Here is a 17,383-nt window from a genome sequence, read left to right as displayed (position 1 = left end):
CAAAGAAAATATAGCCCTTATATTAAGTATAGCTGTCAATCATATTTTTATGGTTAATAGATAATAAAAACAATTTATTGTTAGAAAATACAGAAAAAGTTAAATAATTAAAATTGTACTTGCCTTTTCTTAAAGTATCCATGAGGAAATACTGTCAGGACTTACTTCTGTTCTATTTCTTCATCTCTTAGTCCTCTTTTCTAGCTTCTGAAAATTAGTTTTAGTATTAGGAGCTGGTCAGTGGTCTCTGTTCTTGAGAATATTTGCCCTTTTGTGACTTCATCTTGTAACTTGCTTCTGAACTTGCATAAATAATTCCTACAGGGAGGCCAGTCTGAAAGAGAGAGACCATTCACCAAACAAATGTGTAATTCACTACCACAATCCTGACTTCAGGACACTGTGACCCTCAACTTGTGTTAAGCTGAAACACAGTGGCAGGATTCCTGTTAAATTGGTACATTTTCCATTTGTGAAGTCATCCTGAAGTTCTTGATAGGCTTCGGCATACCCCACAGTAGGAGTCTGAGAATCTGATCTCAGACTCCTAAAGAACTATTCTGAAGTAATAAGGACAATTTATACTTTAACATTTCACAAAACATCTCAGATTGGAGAGCTAAAAATGTTTTATTCTCTTCACTGAAGCTTTTGGGAATATATGTTCCATTGAAGCAATTAGACAAATTTGCTCTTCTGTCCAGAAAGGAAGACCAGTGGGACATGTCTAAGAAAACTTCTAACATCTGCATTTCCCTTAGACTTTGAGTACACCTGCAAGGATGGGGGCAGACTTGTTTCATTTCAGGTAAGATGCTTATCTCCATTAGCTCATCTTTGAGGCTGAGGAGATTTAGCTAGTCCTGAAACCATTCCAAAAGATTTCATTTTGGTTTAGGTACCAGAAGCTTTTTTGTTTTTTAAATTCTATGATGATTTCAAACTTACAGAAGAGTTGTAAGAGTACTACAGATAATTTTATTTTCCCTGAATCATTTAGGAGCAGTTTGCTCTATCACACCCAAATACCTTAGTGTATTTCCTACAAACAAAAAGATTATCCTACTTAACAATACAACCGTTAAAATAATGAAACTTACATTTACATATTACTATCATCTAGATTACACAGTCCATTCAAGATTTTTAAAAATTTTTATTAATCTTAGTTTAATTTTACTTATTTTTGTTTTTTATTGAGACGAGGTTTCACTATGTTGCCCAGGCTAGTCTTGAACTCCTGGGCTCAAGTGATTCTTCCACCTCTGCCTCCCAAAGTGTTGGTATTATAGGCGTGAGCCACCGTGCCCAGCCTCCATTCAAGTTTTAACAATTGTCCCAATAATTTTTGTTGTTGTTGTTATTTTGTTTGTTCGTTTGTTTTAAACAGGAATCCCTCAGACTGGGTTCTCCCCCTCTTATTCTCCTAAAGGAAAAGAAGAATGATCATCAAAGGCAAATGGCAGTTGCTGTGCAGCAACACCAAGAACTGGCTTCACGCTCCAGAGAAAATGCTGTGCCTCCTCCTGGTGGTTTCCAGTGCTCCACACATTCAAAGAAATTACCCTGAAATGTAGAAATGATCCCTGAAAGTATAGTCTTCCAGTAATGTTTCTTTTAGCAAAAGGATCCAATCTAAGATCTCATGTGTTTTAGTTTTCTTCAATGTGGAAAAGTTCCTCAGTCTTTGCTTGACTTCCATGACTTTGATACTTTGAAGAGTACATGGTAGTTATTTTATAAAATGATCCGAATTTCTCAATTTGAAATTATTCAATATTTCTTTATGATTAGATAGAGGTTACACATCTTTGGCAGAAGTGTCATAGAAATAAGCCTGTGTCCTCTTTGCATTGTATGGGGAAGACACATGTCAGTTTGGCCCATTACAAATGATATGAACTTTGATCACTTGGTTAAGGTTTTTCCACTGAAAAGTATTCTTCTTGCCCATTGTAATTAATAAGTATTTTATAGGGCTGTGAGATGTAAGTATCCCATTCCTCATTAAACTTGCCACACTTGTTTTAGTGTGGCAGCCCATTGATGTTTCTTGGCTGAATTAATTATGATTTTCTAATTCTATCATTCTTTCTACAGTTATTAATTGGCATTCTACTCCAAGGAAAAATCAGTTTTCCTTCCTTCCTTCCTTCTTTCTGAATATATATGGTTTTTCGTATATTAATATCATGATTTATTTTGATGCTCAACTTTCCCAGATTTGCACAGTGGGAATTCCTTTAACCTGGCTTTTATGTCCACTTTAAAGAAACATTTCATTTGGAAAAATTTTATATTCACAGAAGAGATGCAATATAGATCAGAGACTTCTCATATACTGTTTACCCAGCTTTTCTAATGTCATCATTTTACATAACTATGGCTGTTTGTCATTTTCACATGTCCCAATCATTCTTTGAACATTTCCTTACTTTTTAGTACAAGATATTTCAGGGAAAACTTATACTTCCCTTTTCCCACCTCTGGATCAGCCATTTCTCCTAAGGGCTGTAACCCATAGGGATCTGTAGCAATTGGACTCCATGTAGTTAAATCAAAATCCTTTTCCCAGTTTCCAGATATGAGCGAGGATCTAGAATAAGAGACCATGGAATGAAAGAAAGACAAGTTCCCACTGAAGAAGGACCTACAATACCACAGCATTCATATGAATCGAGACTTTGTTTGGTCTTTGGTAGCAATTTTCCCAGTTCTTCCCTACTTGGCACTGTAGTAATTTACAAGAATAACTACATATTGGGGAAAGAGGAATTATATTTTTCAGGATTTTTGGATATGGGAGTCAAGATAGCATTGATGCCAGGAGACACAAAATGACATCGTGGACCCCCTATTAGAGCGAAGCCACTAGGACAACTGATAAATGAAGTTCTGGGGTAAGTCCATCCCAAAAGGGGGACTATATTAGATTTATATTGCAGCTATAACAAATTATCTCAAACTTAGTGAATTAAAACTCTAGAAATTTATTAGAATTCTGTAGGCCAAAAGTCTAACATGGATTTCACTGAGCTGAAATCTAGGTGTTGGAGGCTGCATTCCCTTCTGGATACTCTAGCGAAGGATTTGTTTCCTTGCCTTTTCCATCTTCTGGAGGCTGTCTGCATTCTTTGACTTATGGCCCCCTCTCCATCTTCAAAGCTAACAAAGTCTGGCTCCTTCTTTCTCGAGATACATCTTTCTGACTTTTCTTCTGTCATTGCATCTCTCTCTGACCACAACTGGGAAAGATTCTTGACTTTCAAGAACTCATTTGATTATCTTAGATAAGCCCATTTGGACAATTAAGACATTCTCCTCATCTCAGACTCTATATCCCTAGTCACATCTGCAAAGTCCCCTTTGTCATGTAAGAAACCATATTCACAGGTTCTAGTGACATCTTTGGGGGCACATCTTTGGAAACCATTATGCTTATCATAGAGTTCAGTGTGTCCACGGTTGCACCCAGTGATCATTTTCCCAGTCCCTGTGAGTATACTGGGATGAATTTACTTAGTAGCTGGTAAAACTTTCACATTGGATCTTGACCTGTTGACTAGGGGACATTGTGGTATAAAAGGCTAAAAGGAAGCCGATTAAACTGCCCCTAATGTCTAGCCAAGATAGTACATCAGAATCAATACAACATCACAGGTGAAATGGCAGGTGACTGTTACCCTTAAATATTTTTAGATAGAGAGATAGTTATTCTCATCGTATTCCCATTTCATTCAACAATCTGTCTCCTACAAAAATTAGATGGATTGTGATGGGAGATAATGGATTACTGCAAACTTTGCCAAATAGTAGCATCATTGCCACTGATATGTGATACTATTTTTAATAAAACAGATCCACACAAACTCCTGTACTTACTGTGCACTTATTGATCTTATTGAAAAGAATACTTCTTAAACAACCATCAAAAAGGACAATCAGAGCAGTTTGGGTTCACTTGGTATAAACAACAGTATACATTTACAATTTGTTTTAGGGCTATGTTAACTTTTTGGTCTTAAGCAATAGTAGAGTTTGACGGGAATTTGATCATCTGGAAATCCTGAAGAACACATGCTGTCACTATATTGATGACATTATATTAATTGGCCTGATGCACAGGAAGTGGCAACTATTCTAGATGCCCTTTAGAACATATGTACTGTAACATGTGGGAGATAAATTCCACAAGATACAGAGTTCTATCACATCAATAACTTTTTTATATAGTTCTCACAGTTTAATAGAAATAATGCATTTTTATATGTAGTTCCTTTTAGAAATAACAAAATAGAAAATGAATTTAACCATTGTTTTATAGAAAATAGGGAAATGTCCTTCAACTGAGCACTTCTTTTCCTCACATTAATAAAGTCTGCACCCACTCCTATATTAATAGGAAATAGGAATTTCAGATAATAAATGTGAAAAGTTGAAATAATCCTGACAAATTTTTTCAAATCAGTTGTTGAAAATATTTATTTAGAAGAAAACCTTTAGTTGGAAAACAGCAGAAACAAAAGAAAACTCACACTTCATGTAAACAACAGAACACTATGTTACGTTTAGTTCTACAACAAAAGCCACACAAATCTGTGTGTGTGGCCAATGACAAAGATACAGAGCAAAGAAAAAGAAAATTTAGAGACAGGTAGAGTATAACTCTTTGCTTACTGCAAATCTTGTCTGGAGGAGAACCTCTGGAAAATAATAAGTTAGGATGGCCCTAGTCTACCAGCATGCCAGAGGCAGAACCAATATAATCTCCTAAAATATGAGATTTGTGTCAATTCTTAGGGTAACTCACTAAGGTGGTTTGGTTACACCAATGAATAAAATTTCTAATTCCACGCTAAGCTCATCCTTTGGAACATCAACCTCATCTCCAGATTCTTTCCCCAAGCTTCTTCCACCAGTGTGGGTTGTATCTGCTTCAGGGTGGTGAGATGGGCCTGCTTGGCCTTGGCTGTCACAGGCCTGGATCTACTTAGGAAAAGCTCAGGTTCTTTCCCTTCTGCTTCCTTCAGACTTGGTGCCTTCATTAGCTGTTCAACGTTGGTGCTGATCTGTACCATCAGAGCTTCTCTGTGTTGCTGGGCTCACTCTTCCAGGGCCCAGCCCATAAAGTAGTGTTGCAGTCATTCTTGAGCTTGGGCATGGAGCTCCCTACTGACCACATCTGACATTGGAGAGCCCAAATGTCTTCTGACATAGTCATCCACTTGTTGCTTCAGTTCAACTCAGCATGCATCAGTGAGTTCTTGGAGTCCTCGCCAAGGAACAAATAGTTTCTGTTTCTTACGGCACTTTGCTAGGAATTTAAGCACTGCTCTTTGAAGTGTGACAGCTGCTTTATATTCTGTAAGAGACTGCCTCTGTTGGCAAAAATTTTTCCTTTCCCCGTACCCTCTCCAATGTTTCTGGATAATCAGTGCTGATTTCTCTTCCATTTCCCAATTGTGTTTCTCCACTTGACCTGGATGAACTACTTTGAGCATACTCAGCCGCAATTCTTGGGAAAGTCTCATGGCTCTCTGTCTTTGAAGCTGTGATCGCAATCTGAGGTCCTCTTCTTCCTTCTGCCTATTTATCTCCAGCAACATCTTTGTTTGTTTAGATCTGAAACTCCTCTGCAAAGCAATCACAGCAGATGGAAGCTTCTTTAATCTCTTTCTTCTCTGAAAACCCTTCCAATAGGCTTGAATCAAGTTGGCTGCTTGATGTAGTTTCTGCTCTTCTACTTCCTGATAGACCGTTGGGCTTAAAAGGCCAATGAGCTGTCTAAGTTCTTGACTGAATTCTGTCCCAGTTTCCTGTTTACTTAGTAGACTTCTGAGTCCTTTGTAGCAGGCATTTTGTCTCAGTAAAATCAAAATTTCCTGATGGGATTCAGCCATCAACAGTAGGAGTTTTGCAGCAGTACTTCTTATGACTGGACTAGGAGCTGAAAAAAGCTTGAAAATAACTTCATCTAAAATTGAATGCAGGGCTTTCCCTCCTGTTCTGAGTAAATCACCACTGTTGCTCTATAGTATATTCTGTAGCATCATCATGAGTGCAGATCCTATTTGGACATTGTCAGCTTGCAGTAAGTGTAAGAAATGATCACTTTGTAGTACATTCTGAATAAGTTCAACATGGCCTCCCAAAAGCCAGAAGAGCCAGTCAGTCACAAGTTGTAGTAACTCATCTTTTTCTTCAGCCTTAGCTGCATTGATAAAACATATTTGTTATTGTCTCCCCAAAACTAGAAAATTTTCTGCAGCTGATGGAAGTAATTCATTGAAAAGTTCCTCTGCATCTTCTCCTGGCTCCAAGCCTGCACAGCAATGGCTTTTAACTTCAACAGTATAACAGGGACATTCCGCTCAGGGCTTTTTGCAACTTCAGCAGCTAGAAATCAGATTCTTGGGTCTGTACCTGTTGGATTCATTTCTCATATTACCTGTTGCCCGGCCACCGGCTCGGTGCTTTGGGAATCATGTCTCCCTCGCGGCACCTTTTACTGCCTCCATGGATCATTCATCCTCACTTCACATTCTTCCACTAAAGAACCTGGTTCCCATGACACACCACAGCGCCACGGTCTTCCCGGGGCAGCATGCCACATCAATAACATTTTTAAGAGTCCAGTGGTCTGGGGCAAATAGGTGGTCCAGATTCCTATGTCGTTTACTTTTCGTTCACCAATGCCTCTCTGTCAGCTTATACCAATAAACTTACGGGAGATTCGCTAGGACCACCTGAAATAGGAAGAAAAACACTGGCATGGTTAACAGATCAGTAAGCTTGCTATGTTGGTGAGAGCCAAAAATGGAATGGTGCTGATATATGTCCCCACTCAGGGGCATCCCACAAAGACACAGAGAAGAAATACTCTCAGAAGGCAGACTTTCAGTCAGCCCTTCTAGTCATCCCCTTTAGGTATATAGTAAATATATACATATGATCCAGTGGTAAATGGGTTTGGCTGGTTTATCGTGGCCCTGGAAGGAGCAAGAATGAAAGTTTGAGGACCATGTTCACAGCTTAAAGTGAGAAAAAAAATCATAGGACAGATATTTCTCACCAAAAAAATACTTCACATAAATATAGACAGATTTGACATCTATCTTTTACCTCCTCTCTGTACATAAGTACATGCACACTTGGCATATAATTTAAAAAGATTTAAAAGGATATAAAGTGAACAAGTAGATACCAAAAAGCATTCTATTAAATTTAACATTCACTAATGATTAGTACTATGAGTATAAGGTCTTTGAGGTAGGAACATACCCAGAGGCAAGGTACAAGAAAACCCATGTAGAGTGACTTAAACAATTAGATGTTTGTCTCATGTGCAAAGAAGTAGTCCAGGTTGAGGGGTCAACAATGTTATCTCTGGCCAGGTGTGGTGGCTCACCCCTGTGATCCCAGAACTTTGGGAGGCCAAGGTGGGTGGATCACTTGAGGTCAGGAGTTCGAGACCAGCCTGACCAACATGATGAAACCCCATATCTACTAAAAATTCAAAAAATTAGCCCAGCATGGTGGCATGTGCCTGTAATCCCAGCTACCTGGGAGGCTGAAGCAGGAGAATCGCTTGAACTTGGGAGGCAGAGGTTGCAGTGAGCTGAGATCGTGCCACTGCACTCCAGCCTGGGCAACAGAGTGAGACTCTGTCTTACAAAAACAAACAAACAAAAAAACCAATGTTACCACAGAACCCAAACTTTGTCTACATTTCTGCCGCTTTATCTGTAGAGCATGCTTTCATCCTCAGGTGTGTCTCTTGTTTTTCAATAAGGTTTCAATAAGGTGGCTAATACTTCAGTCTCATATGTGCTTCGCAGGTATGATAAAAGATAAGTGAAGAAGAAAACAGTAAGAAATACTTGAGATAATAAAAACACTGACTTAAAAAATGTTATGATGATGTATCTAAAGAATCCTAAAAGTTTATCATGCAAACTATTAGAACTAATGAGCATTTGCTAAGGTAAATAAATCAACACACAAAATAAGTAACAAACCTTTTTGTTGCTGTATACCAGATATGGTGAATTCTTATAATTTTATGTTGTCTTGACATCCACTCTAAATATAGGTTTAACTTTCTCATACCAAAAGAAGGGCTTAATCAATCTTGCACATTTTTCAATTCTCCATTTTCTCCTAGTTCTTCAGTGTGGCTGATCCAGAAATCTGTCATATATAATCACATCCTGGTGACCACCTCTGTATTGGATAGCAAGATTCAACCAACTTGACTTGACCCACTGATCCCCACCCACGCCCCACATGGACTACTCAGACTTTCTGCATTGACCAACTCTCATTTACCTCTTGATGGAGCTCATGTGTGCTTGCTCCAAACCCACCAATTAGAACTCCCCACAGGAAATCTGTTTGGGTAATACTCTGGACCCTATTGAAGTCTTCAGCCCACAGATTTCTCACTCCCTCTTGCTTCTCACCTACTGGATGGCCCGCTTTCCGTTGGTCCTGTGAGGCATGCTGCCCTTTCCTCTCTGGGATCTGTAAGTAATAAAATGCCTCTTTTGTTTCATGTGTTTTGTTGAGTTGCCTCTGCTGTGTCTTACCTGACCAACACACCTGAACTTAACTTCTTACTCAGCCAGAGCTCTCCTAGAGAGAGGGTCTCTTGGTTGAAATAAACTGGACACAGGTTAGATAAGAGCTGTAGAGTCTCTGCCAGTATAAACAAGTGTCCTGTAAGAGGGACATGTTGTCATGGGTCAAATACATAGGCATTAGGCTGTCCACCAGAATAAAGAGGTATCCCATGAAAGGCACATTGTAAACATCTATGACCAAACTCCCTCGATCTCTGTCAGGGCAGAGCTAGAGTTTATAGCCACTGTCTTGAGAGAGACCTCAGGACTAAAATCGAAAGAAAAAAATACAACAGAAATAATGATTAGAAACTGAAAAAGGAAGTTCTATTAAGAAAAGTAAAAGTAATACAGAAAAATTTCAACTTTAGCAAAGGCCTGAGTACTACAGAAATATATTCTTGGAAGAAAAGTTTCAGAGTTTAATTTCTTTCAAATGAATTTCTAAATTTATTTCCATCCCAATAAAACATCACCATAGGATTTAAAAATAAGCTCGACAAGCTAATTTTAAACTATAAATGGAAAATTAAATAAAAAATCATCGTAGGACATTTCAGCTGGGTGCGGTGGTTCACTTGTGTGATCCCAGCACTTGGGAGGGCAAGGCAGGCAGATCACTTGAGGCCAGGAGTTCAATATCAGCCTGGCCAACATGGCAAAAACCTGTCTCTACTAAAAATACAAAAAATTAGCTGGGTGTGGTGGTGCATGTCTGTAATCCCAGCTACTCAGGAGGCTGAGGCATGAGAATCACTTGAACTCACCCCAGGAGGCAGAGGTTGCAGTGAGTCAAGATCAGGCCACTCCCCTCCAGCCTGGGCAACACAGCAAGACTGTCTCAAAAGAAAAAAGTAATTATTATAGGACATTTTAATAAACTCAAAAACCTTTTAATAATCTTTTAAATGTTAAATAGTTTTAAATTTATAGAAAAATTGTAAAAGTGGTACCAAAAGTTCCCATATTGCCCACATCCAGTTTCTCCTATTATTTACATCTTCCATCATTATGGTACATTTAGCATAATTAACAAACCAATACAAGTACATTATTATAAACTAAAGTCTGTATTTTATTCACATTTCCTTAGTTTTTAGCTAACGTCCTTTTTCAGTCTCAGGAGGCTGAGGCAGGAGAATCACTTGAACCCAGGATGCGGAGGTTGCAGTGAGCTGAGATCACGCCACTGCACTCCGGCCTGGGCAACAAGAGCAAAACTCCATCTCAGAAAAAAAAAAAAAAAAAAGTGCTTTTTCTGCATCTATTGAGATAGTCATAGAGTTTTTTCTTTGCATTTGTTCATATGGCAAATTGCACTGACTTTTGAATGTTGAAACCACTATACATTCTTGGGGTAAATCAAACTTGGTTGTGACATATCTTTTTATATATTGCTGAATTCAATTTGCTAATATTTTCTTTTCTTTTCTCTTTTTTCTTTTCTTGAGACGGGGTCTCGCTCTGTCACTCAGGCTGGAGTGCAATGGAGCGATCTCAGCTCACTGCAACCTCCGCCTCCCGGGTTCAAGCAATTCTCTTGCCTCAGCCTCCTGAGTAGCTGGGACTACAGCTACTGGGTGTGTGTGCCACCACACCCAGCTAATTTTTGTATCTTTAGTAGAGACGGGGTTTCACCATGTTGGCCGGGATGGTCTCAATCTCTTGACCTTGTGATCTGCCCACCTCGTCCTCCCAAAGTGCTGGGATTACAGACCTGAGCCACTGCTAATATTTTCTTGAAAATTTTTACATCTATGTTCATAAGAATATTGGTCTGTACTTTCCTTTATGCCCTTGTCTCACTTTGTGATTAGGGTAATCCTGACTTCATAAAACAAGTTTGGAAGTCTTTCTTCTATTTTCTGGGAAAGATTGTGTAGAATAGGTATTATCTCTTTCTTAAATGTTTGATAGAATGTGCCAGTGAAACCATCTGGCTCAGAGTTTTATCTTTTGGTTTGGAAGTTTTAAAAACACAAACTCAATTTCTTTATAAATATGAGTACTAACGCTTTTTATTTTTTCTTGATTGACTTTTGGTCATTTGTTTCTTTAAAGTGATTGGTCTGTTTCATTTAAGCTGCCAAATTTATAGTTGTACTGAGTTGCATAGTATTTCCTAAAATTTTATGTTCACTTAGAACCTTCAAATGACCTTACTTGAAAACAGAGTATTTTCAGATGTAATTAGTTAAGTTAAAATGAGTTTGTATTGGATTAAGGTGAGCCCTAATAAAAAAAAAAACTGGGGAGGGGGGAGGGATAGCATTGGGAGATATACCTAATGCTAGATGACGAGTTAGTGGGTGCAGCGCACCAGCATGGCACATGTATACATATGTAACTTACCTGCACATTGCGCACATGTACCATAAAACCTAAAGTATAATAATAATAATAATAATAAATAAAAAAACAAACAAACAAAAAAACTGGTGCCCATATAAGAAGAGAAAACAGAGACAAAGACACAAATGGATGGAGAATGTTATGTAAACATGGAGGCAGAGATTGCAGTGCACCACTACAAGCCAAGGAATGCCAAGAATTGCTGGCAACTGTTAGTACCTTGAAGAGGCGAGGAAGGATTCTTCCCTATAGCTAGGAGGGAGCCTGGCCCTGCTGAAACCCTGACTTTAGACTTTTTGTCTCCAGATCTGTGAGAGAATATATTTATCCTGTTTTAAACTACCCAGTGATAATTTGTTAGTAGGAAACCAATACAATGGACATACAGGCATTCATAGCATTCCCTTATTATATTTTTTATATTTGCAATGTTTATGAGGTGAGGAGAGTTGCATTCACCAATGCCTTAAGGGTGACAGTGTTTGTTTGGCCCTCTCCCACAATTTAAGGCTCATTTATTCTGTATGAGAGTTGAGAGGGGACCATGTGGAGTTTCTTCCTTCTACAGCAGCTTGTCTTCCTGTCTCTGAACTGTCCCAATCTTTATTATGAGCCTGATGGAGTTTGTGGAGAAAATGTCTGTTAGAGCATAACCAGCAAAAGGGTCTGGCTGCTTGCCACTTGTAGAAAGCAGCCAAAATAACGAAATATGACAAAAAAGAAAGCAAGACTTTATTATCTGTGCCAGCAAGGGGAAGGACAGGAAAAAAATTCTACTCTTTGATTTTTGGAGGGATCGCAGGGAATTTTAAAGAAAGGGTTTGGAATGCAGAAGACACGGGGGGCTAGTGTAACCACTCAATGGATTCGCCATGTCCACTGCCTAGACAGAGCCGATTTATCAAGACAGGGGAATTGCAATACAAAAGGAGTAATTCATTTGGAGCCGGCTGTGCGGAAGACTGTTGTTTTATTATTACTCAAATCAGTCTCCCTGACTGATTTGAGCAGAGTTTTTAAGGATAATTTGGTGGGTAGGGGAAGGCCAGTGAGTCAAGAGTGCTGATTGGTTGGGTCCAAGATGAAATCATAGGTAATTGAAGTTGTCCTCTTGCACTGAGTCAGTTCCTGGGTGGGGGCCACAAGATCACATGAGCCAGTTTATCCATCTGGGTGGTGCCAGCCGATCCATCAACTGCAAGGTCTATAAAATATCTCAAGCACTGATCTTAGAAGTAGTTTAGGGAGGGTTAGAATCTTGTAGTCTCCAGCTGCATGACTCTAAACCATATTTCTAATCTTGTGGCTAATTTGTTAGTCCTACAAAGTCAGTTTAGTCCCCAGGCAAGAAGGAGGTTTGTTTTGTGAAAAGGCTGTTATTGTCTCTGTGTTAAACTATAAACTAAGTTCCTCCCAGTTAGTTCAGCCTATGCCCAGGAATAAACAAGAACAGCTTGGAGGTTAGAAGCAAGATAGAGTTAGTTAGGCCAGATCTCTTTCACTGTTTGTTACAATTTTGCGGTGGCGGTTTCACTAGGGGGTGCCCCGTGACGTGACTTGCTCTGATGGCTTATCTTGAATTATTGTTCCATCTGGTGAAGGGGCTGGTACCATCGTGGATCCTATTTATAACTGGCAGGTTATAAATTAATTGCAGTTAGTCTTGTAGTCAGTCTTCAGCCAGGAGTGAATTCTGGCCTTGAAGTAATCTTTTGTTGGAGAGAGAATTCCGGAAGTGCCTGGTCCATATCAGGATCCGATCCTAAAGGTAATATATTTCCTTAAGCTTTGAAGGAAATATATGACCAGATAAGTGAGCATGGTGTGTGCTTAACGTACAGCTAGGTAAATAAATGTGCATAAGGCATGGGAGCACAGAATGGGAGAAGAAAGGGAGTGGAGGTTCACAGCACATTCTGAGGCTGTATTTCAAGATGGAAGGTAACACGTACGCAGCTTGTCTCAAAGTAATATCTTGAGATTGGGGAGAAAGGAGCAAAGAAAACAAAGTTTTAAAATGTGGTTTGAAGCCAAGTTGCTTGGTTACAAGAGTACTCGGACTCTCCCTATTTACTGCCTCCAGGTGAGACAGGAATAGCACTGGGTGGTTGCAGGAGGATGGAAAAACCTGAACAACTGCTAAAACAAGAACTAGGCAAAGAAACTACAGGATAACAGAAAACCCCAAATAAGGGAGAGAAAAGAGCCAAAACCTTGGGTAGTGGAATAGCAATGCTGGATGGTCACAGGGGAAGCAGGAAAATATCAAGTAGTAATTTCACATAACAGCAAGAAAGGGGCTGTTCAAATTAGCTACAAGGATAAGGACATGGACGAGTCTTGGCTGATAAGACCCTAACAAACAGGATGGGGGCTAAGCTGCTTGAAACCAGCTGGGTCAACACTTGCTGGATTTCACCCATGCCCTACCCCCAGATCTAATTATATGTTTATTGCCATACGACATCACACACTCACTGGCATCCTGACAGGTTGGAGCATGCCCATATTTAGCACAACAATGGGTGGCACCTCAATTCTAAGAAATCTCCACCTTTTTCCTAGGTGACCTCATGATTATTCCACCTCCCAGTTAGAAGAGCCCATAAAATTAGAAACCCAAACTCTGTTGTGCGTGACTCACTCTCTTGTACGCACTCTGCTACAGTGTGTCCTTTGCTTTGCAATAAGAGCTTCTTGCCTTTCACTTCATTCTGGCTTGTCCTTGAATTTTTCTTGCATTGGAGTCAAGGACTTGGAACACTGTCTAGGGCTGGGGATCTATCAGATCCCAGGGTCTGGGTCCAGCCTATGCTGAAGTCCAAGGGAGTGGGTGGATGAGCAGAAAGGACACTGGGGCGGGGCCGTAGGCAGGTGAATGTGGTTTTATTCAGCTCTCATCAACAGCTTTCTCACACTGTCTGCCCTGTCTCCACTGCTTGAGCCAGCAGCTCCCACATACAGCTGGCTGGGTGGCCTGCTCTCCCCTGCCTTCAGGGTCAGCAGCTTAACTCCCTCTCTGAGCACAAGTGAGCCGAGCTCTGTCCTGGCTCCTCTCTATCCGTCTGCAGAGGGACAGCTCTGACTCTCTCTTTCTCTGAGCACCCACGCACCTGCACAGTATCAACAGGGCAATTATACGTTTTATAGACAATAGTGGCTTAGAGCCAAGTGATGGCCTTCCCATGTTATGGTTACATGGCTATGATAACAAGTGGAGTTATACACCTGTGCTCTAAACTCACTGAGTCATGCAGGATGTAAGTATCCTACCTCGGCCTATCTTTGACCAAAGCACAGCCATGTTCCTTACACTCCAGCCACAAGGCAAAGGGAGACATAGGTTTTGGATGCACAGATTTGATACACAGGTTTGACACACATGCTTTGGGCACACAGGCCTGACACATAGGCTTTGGGCACGCAAGCCCAATATACATAAGCCTCGATAAACTGCTCAGCTATTGGTGCAGATTACCATAGGTGTCACCCTCTTGGTGATTATTATTCACACTGCCCTGAGTTCAGCTCATTAGCTACTTTGCCCACACCTGGTTTCAAACCATATGGTGTCAGTACTAGGCTGGACTGCACCAGCAGTCCAGGCATCAGTAGCACCCAGCTAGACCTAGCTGTGTACAATGCCCTATTAGGAATGGGGGGATGCCCTTCCTAACGGTGAAGTCTCAGGGTCTAGGGGTGCTTCAGGCCCCGTGGCCTTATCTTGTATTAGGACTATAGGCCCTAAGATCTCTTGTAACTCTGCTGCTAAGAGACTTGTACTCAGTGTACTTCACTGTTCTAAATAGGCGTCCCACTTCACTAAAGTGGATGTCTGTGCCGTCCCTGTCCAGGGTGGGTGTTGTTACACATGAATGCACCCATCCCGCTACTGGGTAAGTCATCTGCATGAAGACCGTAACCCATCCTACTATGCTCTCATGAGCCTGAAGGGCAGCATATGCAGTTACCAACTGCTTTCCCTATCTGGGGGTGGTTATCCATGAATGCACCCATCCTGCTATGACTAACTGCTACTGTATTAGTAAACACAGGAGCTCAGCTCCCTTCCACAATCGGGACTAAAAGCTTACTGGCGTTTTCAAGCACTCTATGCACTGCTATAGGCCCTTGCTGAAACTATCTGTGGTTACATGTAACTCTACTGTAAATGGACACCCTTGGTTTACTACCCATAAAGCCTTTATCAGCCTCATCATCCCAATCCCAGGAAAAAGGGGCACTGCCACTTTTAATCCTGCAAGAGAATTACAGGTTAACATAACATTACAAGACTATGACATAAAATGGGCTATGCAAATAGCCCTGTGGCAGCATGGTGAAATTCCATTGTCATCCTTCCCATGAGGGCAAAACTATTCCTGGCTCTCTGTGGACCGTCCCAGTTCCGTTGTCAAATGGTCCATTAAGTCTGTGACAGACAGCACAGCTGCCAAGCTGTGCAAAACATCCACCCCTAGAATGTCCTCAGGCATGGGAGAGACACACACAGTGCGTGCGTAAGCAGAGAGCCAGGCTGACAATTCCAAGATGCAAAGACACAGGCTTCACTTTCACTGACCGGTCTTCATAGCCATTAATAAATGCAGCTCTGCCCAGAAACTTATCTGGGTTCAGTGACCAGTGGATTGCCAAGTTCACAGATGGCCTTTGGTTGTCCGGTGCCCGCACCCGACCCCCGGCCCCCTTCCATCAAGCCAGGCCCCTCGGCCAGTCTCTTACCAAACAGAAAAGGCTTTTCACTTCCGACGACTGCGGCAGGTACTCTTTGACCTGGAATGCTCGGGTCAGACTGGGTTGCGCAGCAACATCTTTCTCCCAGATGACTTGCACTAAGTCTGTACATGACTGCCGACATTACTTACTTAACTCCCGCAACTCAGTAGGGGTACAGGCACCACAGGAAGTGTCCTCCACCACAGTAGGGGGTCTCTGGGCCCACCCTTGGGGCCCAACAGCTGCTCATGCTCTACGTGAGCCTGCAATAGAGGTTATTCCTCCTCCCTGCGCTGCGTCTCAAAAGGACTGGGCATGCACTGCCCGCAGCACAGTCACAAACGCCCATCTGATTCTGCCGGTAAAGGCATGCTTCTTCTTGGTGCTTTGCACTTCCAGGTGCTTCAGCGCCTTCTCCATGCTCACGGGAGACCCGTCCCGTGCCTCCCACGTTCCCATTAGGGCCCATCCAAGCAACACCGCTGCCACTGGGCACCACAGCCCCTGCTGCAGCCACATAGCCGACCCGGGAGCCTCAGGGGCTAAAGAACCACTCACCTCATCCCATCCTTGTCGCTAATTGTCAGATCCCGGGGTCCGGGTCCAGCCCCAGCCCATGCTGAAGTCCGAGGGAGTGAATGGATGAGCAGAAAGAATGCTCTGGGGGCGGTAGGCAGGTGAAGGTGATTTTATTCAGCAGAAGCTCTCATCAATAGCTTTCTCACACTGTCCACGCTGTGGACTGCTTGAGTTGGCAGCTCCCACATACAGCCGCGCGGCCCTGCCTTGAGGATCAGCCGCTTAACTCTCTCTCTGGGCACGAACAAGCCAAGCTGTGTCCTGGCTCCCCTCTGTCTGTCTGCAATGACGGACAGTTCTGACTCTCTCTCTCTCTTTCTCTGGGCACCCACACGCCTGCACAGTGTCAACGAGGCAATTATACCTTTTACAGGCAATAATGGCATAGAGCCAAGTGATGGCCTTCCCATGTTATGGCTACATGGCTATGATAAGAAGCGGAGTTATATGCCTGTGCTCTGAACTCGCTGAGTCACGCAGGATGTAAACATCCTAACTTGGCCTATTCTTGACCAAAGCACAGCCATGTTCCTTACAGGGTCTCACCAGCATCTGGAGACCCACCTAAGCCCTCTGGCAACACGGGGGCTTCATGCTGTCTTGACAGTACACACACACCTAACCTCCACCAACTCACCAATCAGCCTAGCTGAAGTTTTCTTATCAGTGTCGTGTTGCATCTTTCCAAGATAAATCAGTGCTCCTGCCTTATTTCTCCCTGCAGGCCTGAGGGGTTCAAGGCAAGTTTTGAATTTGCTCTTCATCCAGATGTGTTTTTTTTTTTCCTTATGAAATTGAGAGTGATGATCTTTCTAGCTCTTTAAGTCTCCAATCAGAATCCAAAAGTCAAGTCAGGATATTTTAAAACAGAATGTTGATAATGTGACTGGGTTGTTGCTAGCTATATTTAATAAGCTGCTATGAGAAACAAATATGCTTAGAAAAGCACTAGCGGATTCACAAATAGAAATTAGAGGGAATATAAAAAGCTCAGAAACTATAGGATTTGCATGATTGGACAACAAAGCTGTTTATCATCATGTAAAGGACTTGCCTCAAGGCAAGCACCAAAGTCAGAGTAACGACATTAAGAA

The 17,383-nt window shown here is 41.6% G+C and overlaps 1 protein-coding gene and 1 non-coding gene across 2 annotated transcripts; both read right to left on the bottom strand.

Annotated features, from left to right (window-relative positions):
• Nucleotides 1-1,392: 1,392 nt before the first annotated feature.
• Nucleotides 1,393-1,602, bottom strand: LOC129039640 (small nucleolar RNA U3). Its single transcript, XR_008503373.1, has one exon. It is a non-coding gene; the product is annotated as a small nucleolar RNA U3 (small nucleolar RNA).
• Nucleotides 1,603-4,508: 2,906 nt separating this feature from the next.
• LOC129038693 (IQ calmodulin-binding motif-containing protein 1) lies at nucleotides 4,509-16,407 on the bottom strand. The gene is given in 7 exon segments (XM_054492024.1): nucleotides 4,509-4,896; nucleotides 4,898-4,918; nucleotides 4,920-6,337; nucleotides 6,340-6,746; nucleotides 8,019-8,190; nucleotides 8,463-8,523; nucleotides 16,269-16,407. Coding segments are annotated over 4 exon segments (1,623 nt in total). The 5' UTR covers nucleotides 6,437-6,746; nucleotides 8,019-8,190; nucleotides 8,463-8,523; nucleotides 16,269-16,407; the 3' UTR covers nucleotides 4,509-4,809.
• Nucleotides 16,408-17,383: the final 976 nt, after the last annotated feature.

Source organism: Pongo pygmaeus, chromosome 5, assembly GCF_028885625.2.
Source record: "Pongo pygmaeus isolate AG05252 chromosome 5, NHGRI_mPonPyg2-v2.0_pri, whole genome shotgun sequence".
Lineage (NCBI taxonomy): Eukaryota > Metazoa > Chordata > Mammalia > Primates > Hominidae > Pongo > Pongo pygmaeus.
This window is presented reverse-complemented; position numbering and strand designations above follow the sequence as displayed.